Source organism: Pyrgilauda ruficollis, unplaced genomic scaffold (assembly GCF_017590135.1).
Source record: "Pyrgilauda ruficollis isolate IOZ18807 unplaced genomic scaffold, ASM1759013v1 scaffold2, whole genome shotgun sequence".
In the NCBI taxonomy this organism is placed as follows: domain Eukaryota; kingdom Metazoa; phylum Chordata; class Aves; order Passeriformes; family Passeridae; genus Pyrgilauda; species Pyrgilauda ruficollis.
Window position 1 is genome coordinate 13017611 of NW_024519206.1, and position 27354 is coordinate 13044964.

Consider the following 27354-nt stretch of genomic DNA (forward strand, 5'->3'; position numbering starts at 1 on the left):
TATATATCAACACGATATATATTCTAAAAATAATTTAAAACCATAAGAGTATTCTCAGGAGGAGACTTTGGTACTTTACAATATTCTCTGTTGTACTGCTGCTGTAATCAATTAAAGAACCCACCCCAAAAAAACCCCAGTGTGGTAAAATGCTGCAAGGCAATAGAAATTGATTTTCCATAAACTCACATCATCATAAGGAAGAAAAGGAAGCACACTGACTTTCCTGTTTTTCTACTGTTTTCTAAATTTGAGGGGCATAAGTGCATCCACTGAGTGTTGGAAAACTGAGTTTCACCCAGAGATATGAGGTGAAGTGGCTTTGTGAAATAATTCTTGATCTATAAAGTAAGGAGACAAGCACCTCTATGGTGTTTCATGTGCCATTAATACATCTGCAGTTTGATGTTGAAACAATTAGTCTTTGAATTGCTCAGGAATGCTATGCGTGCTTAGACATTTTCATTTATTATTATTATTATTATTATTATTATTATTGTTATTACTTAGGCTTTGCATTCTTTTGTGGACCAACTGCTTGGTACTGCATTGACTACAATCAATTGGGAGTGATGAACAGTGAGGAAGCCCTCTGTGGGGGAGGACATGAGAGGTATTTCAGCCACAGCCGCTGTGGCATTTAGCATCAGGAGCACTTTCATGAGGCAGAGCACTTTACACCACAGTAGCTTATCCTTGCGTGCGTGAAAGTTCATTATAGGTTCCATTTAGAAACATTCTCTATGCTTAAAGAAACCAGACTTGTGAGAGAAACACGGGAAAAGGCAGTAAGAGCAGCACAGCAGTGAGTTAGTTATAAGCTTGCTGTGTTGCGTGGCTGTTCTGATACTTTTTCCTGTTGTGGGGAAAGAAGGTGCCTTGCACCTGTGTGTTTGGATACGGAGGAATACGGACAAGAAACAGCCCCGTCGTTTTCCTTCACAAACCCGGGGCTCAGTTCCAGCTGTGCTCTGCTGAGGCAGAGAAATCCCGGTCCGAGGCATAACCTGCAAAGCGGCGCTCTCCATCTCCCAGACCCCCACGCACACCCGCTGCTCCCCGGCTTCTCCGCTGCCCTCCTCAACTCAGGCTCGATCTCCTTCCTCTGCCAGGGGCCGGATCTTCCCGAAGCGCGGACCGTGCGGGCGCTGGGGAGCGATGCAGGATCTCCTGGTGATCCCCAGTCGATCCTGTCAGCCCCGTGCCCGGTCCCAGGGTTTTCCTGCGCTCCGGCCGGCAGCTGCGCAGGCCCTTCGCGGGCAGCACTGTTTCTTTCTCTGTTTACTCGTTTCCAATGGCAATTGCAGAACCGAGTCTCAGTACGTCTGGAACTTGGCCTGGGGCTGTTTTGGTTACATTGAAGTTTTTGCTTCAGCGCTGCCAGATTTAAATGGTGACTTCACCAGCACTGAGCTAAAAAGGAGAAAAGGGGAGGAGGGAGGTAGTGCAGCGAGCGGGAGCGAGGGAGAGGGCCAGGGCATTACATCATCGCTTGGACAGGAATCAAATGGGAAGGATATGACTCACTCGGGCTAGTTAAGCTTTGGCTCAAGTTCTACATACACTCATTCCAGGGCTCTCATGTTCTGCACCTCAGCAGGGAATTCAGGCTCAGTGATGTCCATGAGGTTTGTTTTTAATTTTCTTTTCCTTTTCTGATTTCTATATAGTTTCCCCCCCCTCCTCGCCTTCCTCCTCCTCTCCTCCTCCCCTCCCGAGTTCCCCTTTCCCACTCTTTTCCACTTCTACAGAGTTTGTTTTCTGGTGCGTGTAACCTCAGCTCTTAGGAGCAGAAGCGGCTTTTTCGACCAAACCAAACCCAAACAAGGAGCACAGCAAACTTGAGCTAAGTTTGGTAGTTTGTTGTGGTTTGGTGTCCCCCCCTCCATCATTATGTTGCTCCTAATCGGAGGAGACAGGGAGAGAGTTAAAATGCGGGAACCAATCGCTTGGACGGTGATGTAATGCTGGAACTGCAGGGTTGTTAAGTAATGTGAGAGGAAGGGGGTCAGGGTTGCAAAGCATTTACCTGCTGTCAAGGGGCTTTAAGTTTATTATCAATTGCAGTGACTGTAACTGGCTTCAGACTGCACTCTCTAATTATTCACAGACTCCCCTTTTTTATCTTTTATTATTAAAAGTAAAACTATATTACGGTATTTTAAAAAATGTGATATTATCACAGCTGCGAATTATTTTCCACTGGGGTTTTTTGATATTTTTAAAATGGCTTGAAACTGGATGTCTCTTTCACAAAAAGCCCGGAGAGAGCAAAAAGAGAAGAGAAAGGCAAAAAGGGGTGGTTCTTCGAGCGTGGCTGGCGAATTTGAAGCTGTTTGAAGAAAGCAGTTCAGCCTCTGCCTAGCGGAGCGAGGGAAAGCTTCTACTGTTGGAAATCCGCTGTAGAAAATAAAGCGTTTAGGGGAGGCAGTTTGCAGAGCTCATCTCAACGAGCCTCAGCTTTTCATCCCTACCACATGTCAGCAGGATTCTGATCCTTAGCTTACCCCGGGCTCGTGGCTCTCTTGCCTTTGCTGGGACCGCAGAGGTCCCGACCCTGCACAGCAGATCCCCTCCTGTCACGGTTCTGCTCTCCAGAGCTGCCGGGCTCTTGGGGCACCTGCCTACATGGATTTCCTTTACAGGACAGAGCACTGCGCTTGTCTTATTAAGTCTGTCAATCTCCCTGCAGACCTTTTAGTCTTTTTTTCCCATGTAGCTAGCAGTCTCTAGATCTGATCTGAAGCAAGGAAAGGTACCTCGAGTTCACTGTGAGCACTTTGCCCTTAGGGTGGGCCACAGAGTTTAACACTAATCCCGTGCTCGGGCATTGGTTGTGTTTAGGTGTGGGATGAATGCGAGCTATCAGGTGTGTGTTGGTGTCCTGAGGATACCCGTTCTGCTCACAGGAGCCCTGCATCAGGTTTCTGTGTCAAGAGCTGTCTGCTCTTAAGGTATGGCTCTCAGAAGTGCCTCTTTCAAAGGGAATTTTTGTCTCTCAGGGAAGCACTGTACTGGTACGCATTGGAATTGCAGTGAACTACAGATTTGCTTGGTTAACTAAAGATAGCCTTAAACGTGCTTTTGAGGGTTTAGTGATTTTTTTATTTATTTTTTTTATAACCTGTATTGGGGACTGACTGAGCAAAATAGCAATCAGTGTTGTTCTGTGGTTGGTGGCAAAACCTCCCCCTCTCTTCCTGAACAAGACAAGAGCCCATGGCCAGCGCCCGCCTTCCCTTCCCTCTGGTAGCCCTCTGCAAAGCCATCTTATGTTGACCTGTTATGTTCCTGCACTTTATTCACAGGTTTTCCCCAAGTGCCCCTAAGTGATTTTCAAGCTCCTCAGTCAACTGCTCAAGCACAAGCAGTTGCTCAAGGGCCAAACCTTTATCAGTGGCGAGTGCAGCGCTAGGCCGCGCGCGGGCCTGGCCCGTGTGGCAGTGCAGATACGCCATATGGACCGGATTGTGCAGTGCTCTGCTGAGGAGGTGTGGGTTGGGGAGGGAGCTGTGCTGCTGCAGGAGTTCCCGTAGGATTTCTGACTCATACTTTCTCCTAGAAATGTTGGGAAGTGCAGCTCCACAAACCATCAGAATAAAGCATAGTAGATTCTTCCCTTTGCCTGCCCGCTTTAGATGCTGGGATGGACGTGTCTTCACTCTTTCCCTTCCTGTCTTTTCTGGCTGGAGACTTCAGGAAAAGTCCGTCAGTGTTGTCCTAGGATAGTGTCTATCCATGCTGCCAAGATGCTGGGCAGAGGATAACAGACTGTCCCACTCCATCTTTTCTCTGCAGAAATGCATCCCTGCTATTTCTTTTATAAAAACACACATAAAAGATGTTGTGCAGAGTGGTCTGAAAGTCTTTGGGTATCGGATTGCATTCCACAGGGGATCAGAGTCTCACTTGTCTGGTATCAGCTACTAACATGTCACCTGTCTGGAAGGGCAGCAAAAGAGAACGTTGTGGTGCTCTGGACAGTGTGGACTGACTGATGACCCTGCTGTGTACTCAAACTTTCACAAATTACCCGCCCTGCTGATTCACTCTTAGTGAAGTAAGGTAGAGGGTGTAAAGATGTAAATCCTTCTTGCCTTTCAGAAGTGCACTGCAACTCTAAGTTAGAATTTACTGCTGCTACTTCACTGATTTCAACACAGCACCACAGGAAAAACAGTTGTAAAAGCTTCTTTCAAAAAGCTGCAGTTGTGAATTCCGTATGCATACACACACAGGTGTGTGTGTGTATGTATGTATGTATGTATATTGGTTCTTGAAGCAACAAAACATATAATTAATGAAGCATAACTGTCCAGGTGAGAGTCAGACAGTTCTGGTTGTGCTTGACAGGTGCTTTTGAAATGTACATTCTTTTGGACAACAACAAGAAAAGGAAAGCAGCTGCCCATTTGGATTCCTCTGCTGCTAGTTGCTGGGACCCAATGTGCAGGTTTGCCAGTGGACTTGCATCTTCATGGTCAGAAGTCAACAGCCCTGACAGTCGAGTTCCACACATTTGACGCTGGGTCTTTTGGCAAGAGGATTTTCTTATTGAAGGATGATATCTTTAGGGACCTAATTTTTTTAACAGAAGCCAAGAGAAATATTAACAGTGCTCTGAAAATGAGCATCAGAAGATATATTCAGAAGCACATGTAACCTGTCAAACAAACCAGAGGCCAAACACACCAGAGCTTGGGAGTGATGTTTGCACTGGAGAGCCAACTGTGCGTGGTCGGCCTGTGAAGAAAGGCAATCTGCTCCTAGCAGAGCCTGGCTGGACGAGTCCCAATAAATTTCCCCACCAAGATCCCAAGTAACATTTCCGCCTGTATTGCTGAATGTGTGCATTGGCAGAATATCTGCTCTATAAGCTGTGTGATTTTAAGCCATAATTTGGTGCTCCTTAGCTGGTCTCTGCATGCACAAAAAAATTGGCTCTGTTGCTGCAGTACAAAAGCAAGAGGTAAATATCAGACAGCATGTTATTATTTTACTGAATGTTATCCCTCTGCTCCTGAATTCCTCAGTTTCCTAGCTCTAACTTGAGACCTTTCCCTTAAACCTTTTTGGAAGGCTTGGTTGATGTTTGTGAAGCCCTGTGAAGCTTTCAGAGCTGGTGTCATGTGTGCTGAGATCAGGGCAGGTCAGGTGTCGAACATAGGTGGTGGTGGGGCTGGCCACTCGTCAAGTTTTGGACACAGCAGGCAGGAAGACCCAAGTTGTTTCCTGCATTTGGGGGAGGGTGCTGGGGAAAGGAGCCTCCTGTGCTCTCACCTTCCCACCCTTCTTTTGTTCGTCCTGCACATGCCTGGGCCGTGTTCAGCCCAAACTGTTGAGATCAGCTTTGCTGAAAATTACACTTCAGATCAAAATGTGAGTTAGGTTCCTCCAGTGTGAAGTGAATGCTGGGTCTGTCTCCGCAGCTACAGATAAACCAGATAGGAAGGTAATTACATCTCATTCCTATCTGACTCTCTTATTTACCATAATCTCTTTTAATCCCTTTGATACTCATCATAATAATGTTAATCTTAATGAACTCATTTGGTATTAATGCGGATGTGATTTGTAAGTTCAGAGCAGGCTTGCCATCCTTGTTTAGCGTTCATTAATATCCACTTAACTCTGTTTATGCTCTCTTTCTCCTGCAAATGGACTTGCATATCTTTGTCTTCCACCTAGATGATGTGGCAATTCCCATAGTGGAACTCTCTTTCCACACTCAGGTTTGTATTTCCTTTCTGTTCTTCTTCCTACTTTCAAGATCCCAGGGCAAAGAGCTGCTGGAAACACTGCATCCATCTACTAGTGGCTCTCTGTACCCTGTTGCTTAGTCATTTCTTCCACTTTTGACTTCAAAATTGAAGGAACCCTTATCCTCGTATTTCTCATTCATGTGGCATTCCTTCTTAGATTGCTTCAGAGATATTACCTTACTATAGCCCTTGTTTTATTGTCTCAGAGGGTGAACAAGTAAGAGACACAACCCCTAATCTTGGCAAAGAGACAAATTACTTGTTGCTTACTACAGTACTCTCCCTAAACGCTCTGTTTATGGGTGGGGTACCTTGCCCAAACAGTTTCCAGTGTGACCAGCCAATTTTAGTGAGTGAGGACTGCATTTGGGTGTTGAGCCTGATCCAAAGCTTGTTGCAGTGAATGGGAGAGCTCAGTTGATGGGCTTGGGATAAAATCTGTGGAACTATCCTCTTTTCAGTCCTGTGAGCACCCACATATTTTTTAACATCTCTGTCTTTGGAATGTGCACTCTTGAAAAACTACTTGTTGAGCCACAGTGATCCCAGAGACTGATGAACCTTGGATCTCTATTAATGTGTGATTTCCTCTCTACGTGGGTGCTTGTGTTTGTTTTTAAACGTGGCATGGAATTTTTTGTGTTGTGGTGCTTGCTCCCTCTCAACTTCCTCCAAACACATTTCTAAAGCCTGTATTGTCAAATAGCATGACTTACTTTTCAGTCCCAGTGACACACATTTTGCTTTTTCGGTCTTTTAAATCCTGACAGAGCCAGGAAAGTATCATTTACTTAACACAACACTGTTTATTCCATCCTCACTTCCATTCTTCATTTTATGGCCTGATGTTTCCTTATAGCATCAACTTCAATGTTAAAATGAGTATCTCCATTGAAAACATATAACTTTTAATTTACTGAAAGATTTCTGCACATTATAATAAAACTAGCCATTCCCTTGGTAAAAATTACTAATTGGGAGTAAGAATTGTTGTCTCTTAGATCACCACAAGCTGTATTTCTGTAGTGCTCTTTATTTTTGCATCATATCTTTAATTCAAGGGCATTGCAGGATGTTTTCAAAATTGCAGCCATTAGTCAAACATATTAAAGCTCTGTATTAGTATAAGTACAAGGTGTATTAGTTTAAATAACAAGATGGAGAGTTTTACTGCAGATATCTGCAACTCTTGTGCTGCTCCATAACCATAAAGAATATGGGCAATATTCTTCAGATGGGCACTATTTTCTACAGATCAATAAATCTGTGCCCATTAGCAGAAGAAAAATAGTAATTATGATAATAAAAAAGTTCATTATCACAAGCTCTGTCTAAAGTAATGTCAGTTGAATGTTTTACCACACTGGAAAAGCCCATCAGCACAGGTAATTTTATATGTCAGATTTAACATGAGCTAGTTTTTTCCAAATGAAGTCTAACAAACCAGAACAGAAAAAATGTGCTAGACCAGGTTCTTCCTTGACCTCGATTTAAGGCAACTCAGTGTCATGTCAGAAAAGTTCCAGTACTGTGTTCTTTGTTATCATTTGGTTTCCAGGTCAAAATGAACTTTTCTTTCACTGCAGCTAAGGACATGAGCTCTATTTCTCTTGTATCATAGAACTGCAGGAATTCTCATTGCTCTGAATACTGTTCAGTTTTCTGATATACTTTAATGAGTTAGTTTATTTAGAAAACTCATGTAGAAACAAGATTGGCTGAAAAATTAATATAAACACTAAATTAAGGTTAATTTTACAGTTTGCCTGAAAGACCAGATTCCTTGCCATTGGAATCCAGTGTTGACAAGTATCTCCTGTGGCCATTAGTGTGAAAGAGGGATGTGTTGCACAAAGTGCAGATTGGTACACAGATCTCTGTATGTAGGGATCTGTTTGTGTATGTAGGAGGGGTGTGTGTGTGAGTGTGTTTGTCCCCATCTTTGAGACTGCAAGGCAGAATTGTCTATTGCTATTCCTAAGCAATCATACCAGAAAGAATTTATCACCTGAATAAGATCTGAAGTTGCATGACTTAAGGTGGTGATATTGGTATATAAATTTGATTGATGGTTTCTTTCTTTTTGAAGTTGACACTCTATTAGCACCCCTCAGCTCTCTCTCGCATTTCAAGTTTTTCTTTAAGAATGAGAAATCAAATTTAAGCAATGGGTAAAGGGAGACATTGCTGTGCATCACTGAGTGTTCAGTTTGGCTTTTTACTTGCTAATCTTGTGCAGCATGGAACTTTTCCCAACTGCTGCAATTCAGTAGATATTCTAATATTTAGTAATTAATTAAGCCATTTTTTAAATTTAATTTAAACGATTTTGACAAGACTTTGTAGAGCCCTATAAAAATACTGTAGTACATACTTCAGGAAAAGTAAAAAACCTTACCATCAACATTTGTAAAAATATGCAAAAATAAGTTAATGTTATGGGGGAAAAAAAAGAGTATAGAGATAGTTGGAAGAGCATGAATTTATAAAGGTGTTAGAAAAGTGAAATGCATCTGATTGAAAAGTTTCCAGTAAGGCTCAGTAATTCTTAAAATTTGAGCTTTTGACAACTTTTTTTCAAGAGAAATTTGGATTATTTTGTTTTTTGGTGACAAATATCTGTTTTGTTATTTAAGAAACGTCTTGGAAAAGAATGTTTTTTACTCGCTATGCACTGAAAGGTGATCAAGCTTTGTACATTTAATTTTCTGTTTGATATTCATTGTCACTTCTAAATGGTTCTGTTACTTCTGATTTGTTTTTGTGGTCAAATGCTCAAAAAGTGTGACAAGTAACAAATGATAAAGCAGGCAATAACACTCTGGCATCTGCACATGCTGCATTCCAGAGTTTTAAAGGTTGGTCTCACCTGGTCTTGCCCAGAACAAGTTCTTGACTGAAAGCACAGCCAGCAACTCTAATACCTCTTTCTTTTTCCCCCTTAATAGACAGTTCTTTATCTCAGGGAGACTCATTTTAAAGATGCAGTGCTCCAATAACTGGATGTTCTGGAGTGTAGATCAGATTGAGCTAGGTGTAGGAATGGTCTGTGGCTTCCCCATGTAGCACTGAGCACAGGAGCCCTGAATTTCAGCAGTACATCTGCACTGGCATGTTTCTTGTGCAGAGCAATTATCAAATAGGACAAACATTACATATAATAATTAACTGATTGGCTTAGGCTCAGATATTTGGGTTCGCCCAAACAATCCCCAGAGAACTAAGAAAAGTCTCTGTTGTGAGGACAATACAAAATTTCTGCACCCAACCAAAGTCTGGGGCAGTTTTGGGCAAAATCTGCTTGGACTGTTGAATAAATCCAAACAAATGGGCACCTCAAAATGGCACACATGTTCTTGTGTGAGTCTGCAGTGACTTCCTGAAAGGTGGATCAGTTGCACAGGGGACAGATGGCGTTATGGACACCTTCCCTAGGCTGAATGGAGAGAGTAGCCACAGAAGCAGAGACTGGGGCAACTTGGTTTATTTACCCTGAAGAGACAGCTACCAGGGTGTCTAATTGCAGCCTTTAGCTACTTACAGGGTAGTTACAGAGGAAAGGGGGTCTGCAAAGCAAAGGGTCTGCCCCACTTTGCAGCATAAAGACAGAAGACCACAGACACAAATTTCATTGAGAGAAAATTCCGTGAGACCTAAAGAAAGAAAGGTTCCAGCAGGAGAACTGTGGCAAGGCACAGCAACTGGCTGGAGTCAGTCTCTGCTGCTGTAGATTTTCACACTTTGTCTAAAAAAAGGCAGCCTACTCTGATACTGCATTTAGTCCTGGCTGGAGCAGGGGGTTGGACAAGGTGACCCTCTGGGGTGCCTTCTGACTGAAACTATTCTCTGGACCTGCACTGGGCAATGATGGCAGCACGGGCTGTCTGTGCAGGGGGTGGAAGCAGGAAGAATTTTGATGAGTGAAAAGCAATAAGAAAAGCAAAAGGTGAAATAAGAACATAATGTCATCTAAAGCATATCCTGTGCCTGCTTGTGTCCACCTTGACTTGAGAAATAAAGAATGCATGCACTTGACGTAACACTCTAAATGTGGACTCTGAATTGCTCTGTGTTTCAAGGTGCTTCATTTCCAAACTTTCCCATCACTGTAAGTGACAGGCACTCAAGTTTTTGTAGATGCCTGATAAACATAAAAAGATAAAATAGTAATAATGAAAAACAGCAACTTTTTGGCTGAAATATTAGGCAAAAATACAGCCAAATATGTATTCAGTTTATAAACAGCTAAAGGGATCTTTTTCCCTCCTTGACTAAGCATCTGAAGTTTTTGCCTATAGTGAAGAATTGCAAGACAATTCTAAAATCCTATGAGAAAATCCATCTCTGATGAATCTCCAAATTAGTTCTTTACCCTTCCCCCCCTCCTGTTTTTATTTTTAAAAAAGTAATGGAATTAAAACATAACAAATAAAATTTTTGAGGCCCCCATGGTAATTTTCAGCATGTTTTGCAAAACTAGGAAACAAGTTTTGTCCATAACCATCTGAGGGATACATTTGCTAATATCCCTATAAGCTCAAATGTGTGTTTTACAGAAACTTAGCTAGCAAAAGCTGCTCCCTCTATAAAAGTAATGGCACATTAATGCCTTTTTGCAGTGAACTCCCTGTATACCTTAACCTGCATTCATGTTTTTCTATTAACTAATGGCTATCCAATATGCTGTCACTACTATCACATGTAAAACCATGCATGCTCAGTTATTTTATTATTGCAAAATTAATAATTTATTATTGAATAGAACATGAAGACTGAGGATCTGTATATGACTCTTCACTGACAAAATTTTCTGGAATGACATTGACTCAATCTTACATTTTTCTTCAGATAAAAGACTCAGAGAAGCATGTTCAAATTTATGAATTTTCTAAAAGTGCAGTCTTAAGAGTGTACAGCCCTGTTCTCACTATGCCACTGGCACTTTACTTATTGTCATGCATTCACCCTGTTTGCAAACTCCTTTCTTGTACAGTAGACAGGCTTTGTCCTTTTAAAGAGCTGCTCCTGCTGCTTCGGTAAATGTCAAAGATGATTTTGCACTGCTGTTGGATGCAGAGCAAATCACGGAATCTGGATGTGTGGTAAAAGCTTCCTGGCTGGAACATCTCCTTGGAAAACAAAACAAAAAGTCCCATACTTTCCTGTAGAATATTGTATTTTCCCTTGAAAACGGCATTCCTACCCAGTTAATTTATTACTGAATCTAATCAGTCCTTAAGATAGCTTTGAAATAGCAGTGTTTGTTCTGTTTTTCATTAATACATTGATATTGATGTTCAGGTTTCTAACTAGCTGTTAAACTCACTTAAGAAAAATTTAGGAAAGAAGACATAAAAGAGGAATGAGTTTGAGTATTGGGTTGTTTTTAATAGTGCAGGAAATGAAGAAAAACTGACAGATTTAAGGTTGCTTTTGTGTCATTGCTGTCCTTCATGCAGGTGAGCTATAACAGTAACCAATTTTATGTGAATAACAGGGTTGTTGACTTAGTGGCTGAAATTAAAAACAGTAATTTAGTTTAAGTCAATATGATTTAATTTCTTAATTGTTCTGTCCAAATAAACAACAAGGACATTCTCAGGTTTTCAAGACAATTACATTTAAAAAAAAAAAATAGGTAAATTTCCAGATTAATATGGCATTTCAGATTAGAATGTTTAGAGATGCTAAAAATTTCTGCTTATCCAATTATTTTGTTCTTCTCCACTTCCAAGATTTATGTTAGTTAATTTGTTAGCAAATTTAATAATTTTGGTCAACCTGAAAGTGCTGCTTTAGCGCTTGAGCTTGACTGCAATTTTCTGCATAAATCACAGCAGTTACAGTGAAAGTGAATTCACCGTGACAGAGTATATTTAATTTGCACATACTCTGTAGATAATTGAAGTCTCTATCCTCAGGTAACTTCAGGGATTTCAGTTGACATCAGGAGCCTCTATAAAAAGCTTTCTGTCATTTCTAACACAAGCATGGCACCATTCTCACAATGAAAAGTAAGGAGGTTGGTGCAATAAAGGCTTTTGCGACTTAATTTTTTCCAGTATATCTTTGTCCTCGCCTGGTGCGGGTTTCAGGGCCAACAATGCATTGTGCTATACTTTCGTCATCTCTTCCCCTGGTAAAACTAACTGCGAGTTACTGTGGCTGAAGAAATCTTGCAAGGTTTGTAAAACTGAGGAATATTAAAGGAGGGCATGTAAATTCATGTAGCTAGATGATTGCAGGATTGGAGACTAGATGTCCGTAAAAGACGACTGAAAAAAAACTTGTTTTTTCACCAGTGACGGATTAACAATAACTTTTCACTTTTAACAGCAATTCCAATCTTTCGAGACGTCTGGGAAGGAGCTTCTTTTCGTGGAAACCTAGTGACCTAGAGAGTTAAACAGAGTTAAATCTTCTCTTTGGTGCCTTTGTTCCCTGGAGTTCCAGTGACTTGTTATTTTGTCTGTCTGGGATTTTGATGATTTGATGAATTACCAAAGGGAACTGTAAGGGATTTCACTTTCACATAGTCCTAAGGACTGGTGGTCAGTAGGGCAGGTGTGACTGGATGCCCACAATGTTGATTGCATTTGAAAATGATGTTTTTGTTCCAATAGGGTATTCCTCAATTATTTTTTTCTTCTTCAGGTAAGAGTCGGAAGTTAATGAGGAAGCCCATAAAACTCCATTTTAAGATTGCATTCTTTAAGTCATAAAATGAAGGTCCTTTGGGTGAGATAAGATGTACTAAATATTAAACACATCATTCAGAATTGCTATTTTTATTTAATGGCCTTTTTCTCAAAAAAGAGCACAAATGAAAAATATGTAATCCTCTGTCTAAGAGGAAATTATCAAAACTTGACAAATTTTCAGGTTTTTTATTTTTGGTGAATAGCAAGGTTTGCCTGTGATATACTTTCAGTTGGTAAACTTTTTATCCCATAATGTGGAGTTCTAATTTTGTTATTCCTCTTTGCACTGATCCTTGATATGTTGCTTAAAAAAAAGTCTGAGCAGTTAAACCATAGGTTTATATCATAGTCCTAATGTCAAAATTTTAATTTATTTTCTCATATTAAGGGTTAGGAGGGGACTGTATCATGTTCCACTACGTCATAAAAACAAAAATATTTAAAATATGTTTCAAATAAAATGAAGGGGGAGAAGAAAAAATGCTTAACTTAGAAAAGATGTGGGATTCATTAACAAAGGAAAATACTGGCCACGGACCAATGGCAAGCCAAATGTTTTGCCAGCAGTTTGCAGTTCACAGTCATCATTGCATGTCACTCCGTGTGCTGCACCAGCCCCTCCAACCATATAGGCCTTCCTTTTAAAGAGAAACCTGTCTGGTTTGAGTTGAATAAATTAATTTGGGTTTACTTAGTTTAAAAACAAAAATATAGAGGCCCCAATTTTATTTCATTATGCCCGTGGGTAAAGCAGTGCAAGGTAATTACAACCACAGTGCTGGTTGCACTATCTTAATTAAAGAAGGAGTTTTTTTGCACAGAGGTTTTTGCACAACATAATAAAATAGTTTGTGGTCTGGCTAGCCTCAGTATCACAAGAGTGTACTCACTTGAGAAATTGTCCAGCTTTTCCAAAAGCTGAGGCCCTTCCACTGGAGAGGAAGCATGGAGCTGCTGAGCAGAGCTCAGGTAGTTTACAGTAAGGGCACTATCATAAATCATGCAGCAAACAACCTTTCATACAGTCTTGTACACTAAGTGGCAGGGTTGTCAGCAGCAATGAATCTGGACTTCAGTAGGTCTTTAAGCAATAATGTGCTCTGCAACATGCAACACTGGTTACACACCTGTGACGAAACCTCTTACTTTTCCAAACTTCACTGGCAGTGTTTTGGGTTGGGTATTGGTTTTTTTTGTTGTTGTTGTTTTGTTTTGTTTTGTTTTGTTTTGTTTTTTGGGTTTTGGTTTGTTTTTGGTTTTTTTTGGAATGGGGCTGTCTTCTTTGCAAATACATATGACTTATTGCTTAGCAAATAATTTTAAAGAAAAGGCATCAAAGACATTTAAATAATGTACTTGGCATGCTAATTAAAAAAATCTCTGAACTCAACTCCAACAAGCATGGGTGAGATGGCCTGTTATTAGAAAAGTCAAAGGAGGCATGTTTGCTCTTTGAATAAATCAAGTGGCGTTGTAAAAACACTGTCTCAGGGATGATTAAGGGTAAGTGGTTTTCATTACTACGTTAAGTTCTCCTTTCTGTTGTGGTGCTTTTTATATCACATCAAGCTTAGCTATTTACTTATGCTGCTTTAAAAAGCCCTAGCCCCTCACTTACTTAAATCATGACCCCATGCATCAATTCAGAAAGACAGCAACCCAAGCTAACTTGACTTAATTGACTTAACTCAGGAACCTGACACAGGTCCTTCCTTTGTACGTTCTCTCTCTACATTTGGTAAAACTGACTTAAATACCAGTGGCCAGACTACAGAGTGACCCAAGCCAGTAAAATTTCACTGCTTTCAACAAATTCTCCTCCCTACCTGATGCTAGTGGTTTCCTTCAATTTGCACAATTTTCCTTTTTCATAGATCTGAATACTCTGGTTTTAGGGCCACTAAAAAATTCTCCTGAGCCAGATCATAGTTGTGCTCCCTTGCACATTGGCAAGGGCACGGTTCAGGGCAGGAAGGGTCTCAAGGTTGGCATAAGAAACATCAAAAGGGCCCTAGATGCCTTACTCAGTGAGTGACTGGTAGTGGATTTTGTTTCTTTCTGTTTGGGACATGGATTCTCCTATGGAGGGACAGGTGAGTTTAGCTGCAACTGCTTGAACTGGCACAGCTTCATCTGAGCTTGCATTTATGGAGAAGGAAATGCCAGTGGGATGTGCACTCTACCCCAAGGCAGGGCTCTAACCAAGGGGAAGGCAGCTCAGCTGCATATGGGCTGCTCTGAAGCACCACTAGCAGTGACTGCCTGCAGGACGAGGGGAGCTGGAACATGTGGTGTTTGACAAAGCTGAAATATCTTCCAGCCTCCTTAGGCATGGCTCAGGTCCTTGGCAGCACTGGCTACATAGGTCTGGGCATGTGATTATAGACAGCTCGGATTCCTAGAGGTCTTCAAACCTAGAATTAACCATGTGTAAATGGGGAGAATTAGCCTAGAGGTGGACCTGAGAGACTTCCATCCTCTGCTCTTAAGTTCAGAACATGAAAACACTGGCTTGCTTTCCACTCTTTGTGGCAAGGCTGAAGCAACAACATCCAAATACGCTTGTAGGATTCAGCTGCCAAAGAGACGTTTCACAATGAACACAGAGGGGCATCCCTGTGGCAGCCTCAGCTGAGGTGCTAATGATTTCATAACCTGCTCCTTTATTATGCAACTACAATGCCTGCTGAGACTGTTCAGCATGGGAGCACCTGCTGCCAGGGCAGGAGCCAGGGAACGAGCCAGGGAACAATGGTAGATTGATAATGGGTTTGCATGTGGAACAGGTCTGTACTGTGTGTTTTACATACATGGCTTTGAAACTACAAGAAAACAGCCACTTTCTATTTCCATTTGCATTAGAGGCTTCTTATGAATATATGAAATAGACATTTATTGTGACCATAACCCTACTACAGATTAAGATCAGATCCCAAGTCCCCTGTGAAAAAGCTGTGCATTATAATATGTGGAGATGTCAAAAATGGTACTAAATGACACTTAACTTTAAATCCCAAGCACTATGCTTATCCATAACTTAGGGTTATATCTATGCTATAAATAAGACCAGGAGCTAAGCAAGGTTTACAGGGGTGGGGGATGTCCCAGTAGATGTATAGCCACAAACTGAAGAATAAACAGCTGGTTGTATGTGTCTGCCAAATACAAAGTGTCTTGCATACATACTGCTGCATTTTCTTTTCTCAAGTCACAGATTACCTTTGTTACATATCCTACATGGACTGGGTCAGATTTATACGAGGTGCAATGTTGTTGATTCAGATGGTTTGTTGCCATAGAGAGATAAAGGCAGATTTCTGGTCTAAAGGTACACATATTCCTAAATGCTTAGTTTCTCATCAGATTTTATGTATGAGGCATTTTAAGGACTTGTTATCTGGTAGGCTAATACAAGGTCTAAATCCATGCTTCACAAAATACTAAAAGAGACCAGGGGAAAATAAAATACAAACATGCAGCTGACCTGCAATCTGACTTTGCCCCTATTCTTTATGCTCATCATATTTGCTTTTCCCATTAAAAAAAAAAAAAAAAAAAAAAAAAAAAAAAAAAGAAATAGAACAACAGCAGAAAATGTGGAGCAGAGTGAGTAAGCCATGGCTTCCGACCCCTGGAAATCAGCCATACTCACTGCTGTGCAAATTCCTGCTGCTCTCTGAGCTGAGATCATACTGTTGGAGATGGCAAGTGTATAGAGCACAGATCTGTATCTTTCTTGCATTGCTAAATATTAACAGTAAAAAATAAATGCAGGTGATGCAACAAGCTTTGACTGGGTCTATTTATGTGACTGTTGAGATATTTTAACCAGATCAGTAAAATATTTGGCTCCCTGTGACCAAAGCAAATAGATATGATGTTAGTGCAAACTGAGTGGAGCTGCCACTTTGCTGTTTAGGTAAAATGAATTTTTTTTAACATGTTCACCTGCAGTGTATTGACGTGTCTCAGGATATGTGGGACAAACACTTATTATATAGGATACATCTGGAAAAGGACACATCTCCTTTCCATTATTCATCTTCTGCTTCGTCCCCTCCCTAAGCTGAGTTGTTTTCCTCTGCCCTCCCAATTGCTCCAAGCAGTTAAAAAAAAGAAAAAAAACTCACTAAACCAACTAATGTTTCTTGAATGTCAGCATGCACTGACTGTCAGGCCAGCAGGACAAACAGATTACATTGTCAGAGGCCTTCCACTGACAGCTCCAGCCTACCCGTTCCCACAGTTTAAATCTGGAAACTCTTGATGCAAATGCTGGAGTTGATTCTGATGGCGATAGTGGCACTTCACTGAAAAGTGGTACTTTGGAGTTGGGTTTTGCAGCATTGGGAGTTGATGGGAGTTGAAATGATGCTTGTGTTTCTGGGAGGGCATTTTCCATCCTGCGTGTCTACAGGAGACTCAGGCCACATCTAGATCATTTGCCTTACTTCAGAGGTGCAAATACAGCAAGAGAGCTCCTCCTAGCCTGATCAACCTGGCCTTTTTGAAGTATTTTATGCAAGGATTATTTCCTCCTTGCTGAATGTTGTGACAAAAACCGTGGGATAAAATATCGTAAAGTTACCCAGTACCCACAGATTTTCAAATTCACCTGACTCAACTTTTGTCACTGCTGATGATAATGCTGCTCTTTTACTTCTCCTGGCACGGCAACTTTCTAGTTAAAGCACTGTTTCAGTGGCAGTTCTCAAACGGAAAAAATTGGAGAAAAAAAGTAACAGTTCAAACTATGACTATTCATGGAGTATGCATGAATACTTATGGTTCATGTAAAGACATTAAATAAATAATTAGCAGTCTGTTAGTTCATACTGTAGGCTCTTGGAAGCTGGCAGGATGACCTGAGCTTTTTTAACATGGCTCTCTACTGACCATTAAGCCCTTTACTCTAAACTGGTGCAGAGGGTATTATTTTAATCTTCAATGCAAAGTTCTGGTTTGGAAGAGTGTTTCTTCTTTAATACAGAATTTCTTTCAAGACAAAGATAAGATAAAATAAAAAAAAAACCTCCAACCAACAAACAAAAAACCCTCATCTGTGAAATAGTAAACCAAACACATCAGTACAAATTGGAACATAAAGATGTAAAATAACCTTTTTTTTCTTAGTATGACGTAGCATGTCATTAGCAGGCATTAAGCCAGTATTGAGGGTATAAATAGGAAAATGTCTTCATAGGGGTCATATGTTTTTATGTGTCTCATTCTCTTCTAAATGACTGTATTCGCATCACTCCTGTGAACTTCAATGGCAAGAGCATCATGCCCAAAAGAACATCTGCCTCCTCTCCTTTCTTTCGCAACTCAACTACACAAGGCAAATAGGCTGAACAGAATAGTGGAAAGGTGCTTTGCAGATCAGCATAGGCTTCAGTGATGGTATCATGAAGAGCAAGGGTGGAGTTTGGCCAGGAGAAATTTTGTTAATATTATGGTGATCCCTCTGCTTCACTTCGTAAGCTAATCACCACCAGGGATCAGGACAATTTACTTGGTAGCAGTCCACAGATGTCAAAGTGGAAGATGGGGATTTTTGTTTTCTTTTGAAGCATAAGACACAGATCAGTGTCAAAGCTTGTTTTACAACTGGATGTAGTGCATGTTATATACTTTCTGTTTATGGAGTGTGCGTGCATGTGGGTGTATGAGTGAGATTCCCAGTTGGTTTAAATCCATTGTCTTTGGCAAAGCTGTGTGCTGTACACCATTGAGAATTGGCTCTCTTGCTGTTGATGTATTCATTCTATTCTTGTTTTCTCAAATGATTGTGTTAACTGGGCTTCAGCTCATGAGGTCTCTTTTTTTTCAGGTTTATATTTCCTCAGCAACAATTTGGTCATAAATAGGCACATTTTGAAGATCACCAGACAGACTAATATGGAAATATTTGTAGGAGAAAAATTTTGAATATATTTGAATATTGATTGTCTCATTTTAAAGAATAGTTCAAAAGAGAACATCAAATTCCTGGTTAAAAAAAAAAAAAAAACAACTTAGAGATACTTACCTTTTCATATTTTATTCCATTTCCACTTGCTTCTATGTGGAACATTTCATAACAATTCCTTTCTGCTGTAAGCTAGAGAGCAAAAAAAAAGTGTGCTTTGGTATTTACATTACTGGTCACTTACACTTGCTGCTTTTCATCATGTATATTGGCTGGTTTGTATGCATTTTTCTTAAACCAAGATTTAAGATTTGCATGTTATCTGGAATTTGATCTATAACTCGAAAGGCTACTGAAGCCACAATAAGAATGAAAATAACCCTGAACTGTTGAAAATTCAGCTCGGAGCACCCAAAGTGGCAATGACTGCAATAGTAGTTTTGTCGATATTTATAAATCAATGCAAACCAGAAACTGGATGTTTTAATTTAGTACAGTTTCAATGTAACTGATACCCTCAAGTTTGGAGCTTTAAGCTTTGTGAAGTGCAATGTTATTGCAGGGCATGCATCCAAGTTTTAAAACGTTATATAGATTGGAGACAGATGAGCTTTTCAGAATTATTTTAGGCCTATTTTGATTGAATCCCTGAGATGCATTTTCCAGTGGAAATTAATTGCATTGATGTGAAAACAAATGAACCCCAACCTCAAAAATAGCTGTAGGTTCCTGCTCAAGCCAGTACTTAAAAGAGAGGGAATGGGCACAGATAGTGACTGGGAAGTGACAATGTACACTCTTTTTGTAGAATAAAATAATCTTCAATGCCTGCTCTTTTTTGCTCTTTCTCTTCACATGCCTGCATGCGTAGAGAGAGAAATTTTCCCATGTATCTGTGTCTGGACATGAGTGGACAATGGCTTTTATTTGCTATCATTGCTTCCCTTTGCGTGCTGCTGGAAACCTTTGCTGGCCTGTGTCAGCAGCTAAGTGTCAGCAAAACCTCCCACAGCCACTAGCCGTAGTGCTTCTGTTGTTGTCATGGGACATTTCTGGAGCACACATTTCTTGGGGATTGTGCTAGGTGAATTTATTAGTAAATAGCAGCTACCATGATTTCCATCCTTCTGTGTAATTTCCTTAGCTATATAAAAACTGTGTTTATGATTCCTGTTTCTTTGGCTGATGCTCACAATCACTGGATACCTCCCAGTGAGAGGTAGGCAGAGAAGGCATTGTGAATCCTTTAAATTACCAGAGCAAACAACACTGGCTTGGAACTGATCTCTGTTGAAGTACAGAACTGCTGCAGCGGTTCTCCATGACTTTGTTCTGTATGCCTTGAGATTCACCTCTTCCCTGTGCTTCTCATAATTTGTACTAATATAGCTGTCAGCTGGGATTTTTAGCATGTTTAAGAGATGAAGCATGTGCAAAGGTTCCTCCCAAGAAATGGCATATATTCATTTTGGTCTTCAAGAAAGTTTGAAGGGAATCAGTGAAGTGGGTTGGGGGTGGGAAGAGGGTCACTGAAGATACATAGCTATTTGGCAGCATTAAAATTTTTTTACACCTGGTGATGACTTGCTGAACAGATAATTGAGAGAACACCCTCATGAATGAGCTCCTCTGCCTCCTTCCCCACTGCCACCCACTGAAACAGCCAGCAGCTTTGAGACACAGAGCATATTTGGGGCTGTGACCATGGTGGGCCGTGCTAACTTTCCTCTAGGCTGTAGAGAGAGGTTGGCACCGCAGGAACAATGTGCTGATCGCAGAAGTGCTTGGGAAGCAATGAGTGTTTAAATGCACAGAGTTTCTCTATGGTACTCTTGTTAAAGGATAGGATTAAGAGCTGGATTTTGGCCTGACGCTGATGTCATATATCATAAGAGAGTTTTTCAGGATTCTAATTTTCAATTTTGCTTATTTCCTATTTTGTTTAGGAAATCATGTAGAATTATCTTATATAATGCTGTTCTTAAAGATTTCTACAGTATGTATTACTTTTATAGTATTTTTAGTCTTGAGTGTAGAATTTAAGTCTCAGTAAATAAACAATCTCACATGTATATGCATCTACATATTGTCTTCATTAGTGAGTGTGCTCTGCTAACCAGAGCAAACTCTGCTTTCTATAGTGGATACAGAAGACTTGTGACTTGTCAGCAGGAGACACCCTAAATCTTCCAGTGACAGATGCTGGACTGGTTTTCTCTCATTTAGGCTGTTTTCTTTAGTCAGTCTATTTTCTAGCAAAATTGTGATCAAATCTCTGCTCCATGCCCAACCATAGCATTGGGCTGCATGTGCTGTGAGTTGTATTGCCACATGGTCTTGAGACTCAGCAACACTTGGAGCCACTGGCTTTGTACAAACTCTAGACTGATGAGCATGAATGAGAAACTGATGGCTACAGTTTTATTAGTTTTTTAATATGGAGCTGAAGAAGAGTGAAGATTCAGATTAATCGCCTTTAGATTAATAGTATTTTGTATTTAAATTGCTGGAAGTTTCCTTTGGGGTCTACTTCATCTTTTGGTTGACTATCCACAGCAGCTGTTTTTCTGTGGGGACCTAACTGAATTAGCCATGACCAGAAACTGGCCTGCAATTTAAAGCCTTCACTTAACTAGCAATCTTAATTTGATTAATTAATGCAGGACCTTTTTTCCAACCTCTTTGTGCACAGCAACCTTTATGCTCTAACTTTTACAACCTTGGATGTGGGGGCCCACAGGGGCAATGTTGAGGAAGAAAAAGTCAAGAGAGGTAAAGCCACCCAAAGTATTAGTACAGCAGTGCTGTCTGCCTGCAGGCACATGAAGACATCAGCAAGTACATCTTTCTTAGACACCCAGGCAGGCAAACATCTCTGAAACACGGGGGCATGAAACTGCTGTCGCAGCATCCATCATCCCGTGAAGGACAGTGAAAACATGTGCTGTCATCTTTGACATTTTAATTGAAAAGAAAGCTTACACAGATTTCGACCTTAAGCAGTGTGTTTATACAAGTGTATACCGAGAAATAATCTGTCAGTTCAGTGCAGGCTCATTGCTATAGGAGTTGGTTTAGTAGCTGAACAATCCAACATTAGCTCACACACCTTGCCTTGTTCCATGCCTCAATAATTTTTTAGTAGAAATACTTTGCCTAGAGGCATGCAGTTATTAAAAAAGAGGCTCAGCTTGCTTAAAGTCTGGAATTATTAGCTCATGGTAACAAGCCTGCACTGGAGAAACTGTTGGTTCTTTGTTTTCATAACTTTGGTGTAATTCACCATCTTATTTTCAGAGACAAACTTCTGCATTGTTTGGGAAGTTAAAAAAAAAAAAAGAAAGAAGAAAAAGAAATTACTTCAAAAAGATTTTTTAAAATATTTTTATTATAAAGAGGGTTTACAGAGCTCTATTATCTTAGTATTTCTATGAAATTGCACTGGTCCAAATAATAATGGTAAATAGAAAGACAATTTTGAGACGTTTGTTTTACCTCATTTCCAGTACAGGAATCAGTTGGTAGTGAGCAATCAGTGAGATTTTTCTCCATCAGTGCTTTTTCTCCATCCTTTTTGCAACCTACTATCCCTTTCAGATACAAAGTTGTGAAGGTCAAATAAAATCCATTTGCACTTCTATAATGTGTGTGTGAAAGGAGTCACTTGAGCAGATGAGGGCTCCAGCACCTTTAGATAGCCCAAACCTGGCAGAAGGGTTACTTGGTGTTCAGTTGTCACTCTATCTGGATGCTGCAGGTAGGTTTCTTTCCAGTTGTTTAACCTGTTGATATTTTTCTCAATGAGCCTCAAATTTTCAAATTTTCTTGATTTTGTGTGTCAGGCTGGAATTTTAAGCCCAGATTTTAAAAAGAATGGTCATGTTAAAAAGTGTTTGTGTAAGCTTTATTGCCATTATTATTCCTGGTTTTAAGTCAGCTGTCATTTCATGTATTTTTGTGTTATAGCTACCTATTTTTTGAGTGAAAAATGATACACTTTTATTTGTGGGGCTGCAAAATCATTTGTTCACCTGAAAAATTAAGCTTGGTTCTGTCTGAGCTGAGAGACTGTGATGGCAATGGAATCAGTTTGACATCATTGCTTAATTTTATGGTCAAATCATATTTATGTTGCAGTTTTTTTGGTTAATCCCATTTCTTTTTTTTTTTTTCTTATTTTAATGCAAGAATGTCCTTTTATAAGGCCTAGTTCTTTATAATCCTTGAACCTGCCTTTTGCAGTGTTTCCCTGTTTTGCTTTAACTATGCCATTATCCTTCACATATCATTTGTGAGTTCCAGCTGTGTGCATAACACTGTACAGAACATAAACTTCTCCAAGGAGGTTATAGTCTAAGAAACCATTCTAGCTTTTCTTATTTTTCTTGTAATGGGTCATACAATAAGACCCAGTGAAATATTTAGAGGGAAAGAAAGATTGAAACCAGCAGTTTCTAAGACCTGTAAGAGCCAAAAGGCAAATGTTAATGGGTTTTGTGAGGCTTCCAAGGACCTGCTGGTCCTTTTACTTGTGCTGAATTTGCAGAGGTTCCCTAAACATGTGTTCAGGAAATATAGGTGGCATTAGCAGAACTGGAGTTTCTAAAGGCAAGATTTATCATTGACTAAAACTTTAAATAGACTTTGGCCCACTAAATACATGGGGGTGCTGATTTGTGGGGCTTTTCTCCTGTAAGCTCAGGTGAAAAGTACAGAGTTCTTAATGCATTTTGAAGACATTTTTCTGCAGTATGATAGTATTTTACTGTATATATATATAAAAAAATATGTATCCATTCTCTGACTGGTTCTTTTTGTTTGTTTGTTTGTTTGTTTGACTTACTCTTTCCCTTCATTTGGGTCTTCTGTCCTTGTGTATTAGAACAAGTGATCAAGAATACATTTCTGATGGAGTTGCTTTGTTTCCAATGAACAGCTTCTCCTCTGGTGACATTGAGGGACATTTGAATTGAGAAATAACATCTCTTTAGTTGCCTTTGACTTCTGTTCCGTATCATTTCATATCTGCATGCTGCATCTTGCTCCTTTTGTAATGCTTGTTGCTGAAATCCTTCTTCCTCTGTGCCGATGTATAGCTTGTTACCTTAATTGTGCCAGCTCTTCTGAGACACTTACACAGGCTTTCCTTTCACTTCTGAATCAAGCTTCTTGTCTTTAAGACTTTTTGAAGCTTAGCCTTATCTTATCTCAGTCCTCCAATTTCTCATTACAGTGTCAAGCATCACTTTCACTTTGCCAGTGTTTTTACAATCAGCTGGTTTCTCTTTCCCAGGCAGAAATCTCTTCTTGTCCAAATCTGGGAAAATACCTAAAGGCAAAAAATATATGAAGATACATGCACACCTCATTTAAAAATCTTAGAGAAAGCATAGCTTTGTCTGGATGCTTCCCAAATCCTCTAAGTTATGAGCCACAATTTTCCCTCTCTAGAGTGTTGCCCTTCTTGTGTCTCAGTCTTAGCTACTCCCTTCCTCTTGCAAACTTCCTCGGTCTTGTCATTTCTGAGCATACCAGTTAAACAAAAAAACATACAAAGAAACAAAAAGGCAACCAGAGTTGTGCCTCTAAATTATCTCCAATTCTTTAGCATATTTATTTGCTTGTGTGTTCTATCTCCTTCTTCTACTTTTCATCTGGTTTGTGTCCCTAGAATATAAACACGCACTGTATGAATTGTCTCTTATCTGTGTTTGTACAGTGCCAGGCTCAACAGGGTCCCGGTCCCAACTGGGACCTTTGGGCACCACCACAGTATAAATGTCTGCTACTGATAATAATAATCTGCCCACATCATGCAGATGTCTGAATTATCTGAGAAATACAAACAAGGATCTTTACTAGGTTGGCAGGGAGCCATGAATTCTAGGTGCCAGTTTTCTTTTCTCCTGAATATGGTGTGGCTCCCTGAAAAATCCTGGTGACACAAACCTCCCACTTCTTGGAAAGCTTGGCTGTCTGGTGGTGATGTGATTAAAACATCATTAAACATGGGATACAGCAGGTCAGGTGAGGTCCCTTGCAACTATGCGAGGTATTCCAAGTACTGGTCTGACGCTTTGCTGTTGCTTTCCCTTGTGTTTATTTTTTCTTTCCTCATCTGAACGACAAATGGATAAATTGAAACTAAACATAACTGCCCTGCTTTGAGAGTGGGAAATAATGGATCACAAATAAGGAAAGCCCTAGTTAGACCGGTAGGTTTAAATAATAGCAGTGTGGATCAAAAAACAGCAGACAAGCAGTAAATGAGGCAGGCCCTCCAGTCAGAACACATTTCTCAGATCAAAACATCCCCTCCATGTCTTTGCCTCTGACTGAATTATTCAAATATTGAAGGCCCAGAACAGCACTTGGGCCAGGTACTCTGACTGCAGTAGCTGTTGTAAAAGCAGCTTGCAGCTGGTCTGTGGAAACACATGCTCCAGGAAACTTACTTTCTGCAATGAAAAGTTTAATTGTGATGGTACCTGGCTGTCAATGAGACTTTCACAGGGTAGACTGCAGCCAGCTGTGCTTATTCTCAGTATGGTAGGCTACTTGGGGGCTTCAGCCTGAAAGCCACCCAAACCACATGCACACACTGACATCCCTTGAAAAGATCCAGGCTGCTGGCATGCAATGATTGCTCTTCATTACATTGATTGTAATGATATCATTGATGCCTTATTCACCTCTGTCTTCACATTGCTTCTACTCACTCTCCCTCATTTTTCCCTTGATCTCCAAGCTTTTTGGGGCAGAACCTCACCCACCTCACTATTTTAAACCAAGGCTTCTCGGCACTGTTGTGATAAATATGTAGATACATTCATGTTTATACATATATATAAAAATGATGGAAGTCTGATAAAGTGTGTTGTGTAATGGCAGTGTGGTACAGAAATCCCTCAGCCAGTGCTGAGCTGACATGACAAATTTCCACAGCACAACCAGCCACCTGTGGGCTGCTCTGGTGTGAGCTGGCTTGGTCTGAAGGCTGTAGAAAGTCAAGAGATGAGTTCCTTTACTCCAGTACAACTCGTTATACTTTGGGCTAAAATTTTCCACACCAGACCTAGCTGAAGTGGAACAAACGGGGTTGTGATGTAGGTATTCTTGATGACCTTGCGTGAATGTTATGTGCAGGGGAGTAAGGAGCAGAAGAGAGGTCATGGTAAGACCCACTGACCTGGAGTGCTTTACCATAGTAGAAAACCTTCTGCAGTGATACTTTGAATACAGTCCTTTTGCACATAGCCCCAAATGGTCTAGGTCAGTAGTAATCTACTCTCATGAGATCTCAGCAACAAATTGTCATCTGCCCAGATTGTCCTTGAAGACTTCAAGTTCAGGGAAGCCTAGTCTTTTAATAGACAAATGTAGCGTTTAGTCATCAGGCATCAATTTCATCATATCAGATGGAGTATTTGGTATTAATCAAGGAGGCAGACACTGAAGTATATATCCTAGATATGTGATTGCATTAGAGGAGTTATCTTTAATCATTGGGTAGAGTCATATGATGGAACATGATCGAGTCACCATGGCTTAGCAGGGTACCACCCATCTGTTTAAATGTTAATAAGAGTGACTCATGGTGTTAGCACGACCATGCAGAGGAAGAAGAGCCAACATGGTCAGTTACAGCAGCTTGGCTAAAGTGTGGTATTTTACTAAGCCACTGTAAGGCTGACTCTCCAGGCCACATACGCCCAAAGCGTACAAATGCTGGCTGAGACCCCATCATGCTCAACAGCAGGCTTCTGCTGGAACTCAGTAAAAATTCCTAAATTTTGGAAAAATTTCACGAGTAGCCAGATTTTCAGTGAGGTTGAGCATCTGCCAGTTCTCTATCTTATATGTCCTTTATCTGTGGGCTGTTTGCCCAACAGCCCTATTTATTTAGCAACACAGATGCCAAGGAATGAAAATCTCCCAGTCAGCAATATTGACTAACAGTCTGCAGGCAGTACATCCTCAGCATTTACAGAGAGGAGCAGATTTGATATGTAGACCAAAAAATAACAATTATAAACTCTCACTGACTTTCTTTGCTGCCAGATAGAAAGCAACAACAAAAGAGATTGTGTTGTCCTTGGAAGAGGAAGAGATGTCAGACAAATTGAGTATCTCAGCCTGTACAGTTCTGTGCCATACATGTTCTCTGAGCTCTGTGAGTGAGTGTGTGCAGGAGCACGTGCTAAATCCACGACCTGTATTCAGTGTAGGAGCAGTCGAGGTATCCATGAGTACTGGCCAATATCAGTTTCCCTGATATGGGAGGGGGGAATCCAGAGTGCATTATGTAGCACTTTTATCAATGGCAGGAGCACTGCAGGCTTTTCAACAAAGAGGCTCAACCTTGAAGTGTAAGTCTTCTCTGACTGGTCTGCACCTCTTTTAAAAAGCAGATTTGGGAACAGACTAGCAGGAGCGTAGTAAGAAAAAATATCTGAAGAACTGAAGATTTTTTTCGCCTCTAGCTAATTGTAAAGTATGTGCTTTCCCCTAAAACGAAGCAGTGTTAAAGGTAAAACTGGGGACAGCAAGGAAGCTTCTTTGCCATTTTAATAAATACCAATAATTCCCTTTTGCCTATGCCCCATATTCCCAAACTCATTAAAGCAATTTTGAAAATTTCTTTGGCTCTGGAACGTATAAGCAAAACCCAAACCATGCAGTCCCTTGAGAATCACTTGCACAAATTGTATAGGTCAGGCCAAAATAAGTTTCTGTCAAACAGCCTAACACCTAAGCTTATTAGGAAACTGGTGAATTGTACAAAGGGTCTGTATGTAGGGCACTCTCAGAATGAATAAATGGGGGGGGGGGGGGGGGGGCTTTTTTGGGGGGGGGGGGGGGGTGCTCTTTTCATGGTGCTTGTTTTACTTTGACCCCACTGAAAACTCAAGAGGTATTTTTATTGAATGCGTAGCTCTGGCCAGTGCAGTTCCCATAGATTCTCTTCCATAGATCTAAG

General features: G+C 40.5%; 1 protein-coding gene across 6 annotated transcripts in view; it reads left to right on the forward strand.

The window, feature by feature from the left end:
* CREB5 (cAMP responsive element binding protein 5) overlaps positions 1-27354 on the forward strand; it is a 257284-nt gene that overhangs the window by 152598 nt on the left and 77332 nt on the right. The window contains exon 1 of one of the 6 annotated variants that reach the window (XM_041466239.1): positions 1578-1628. The exons of the other annotated variants lie outside the window; for them this stretch is intronic. Within the exon in view, the coding sequence (XP_041322173.1) occupies positions 1582-1628 (47 nt within the window). The 5' untranslated portion in view covers positions 1578-1581. Of the gene's footprint in view, positions 1-1577; positions 1629-27354 lie in introns of those variants that run through there. 6 annotated transcript variants of the gene reach the window in all.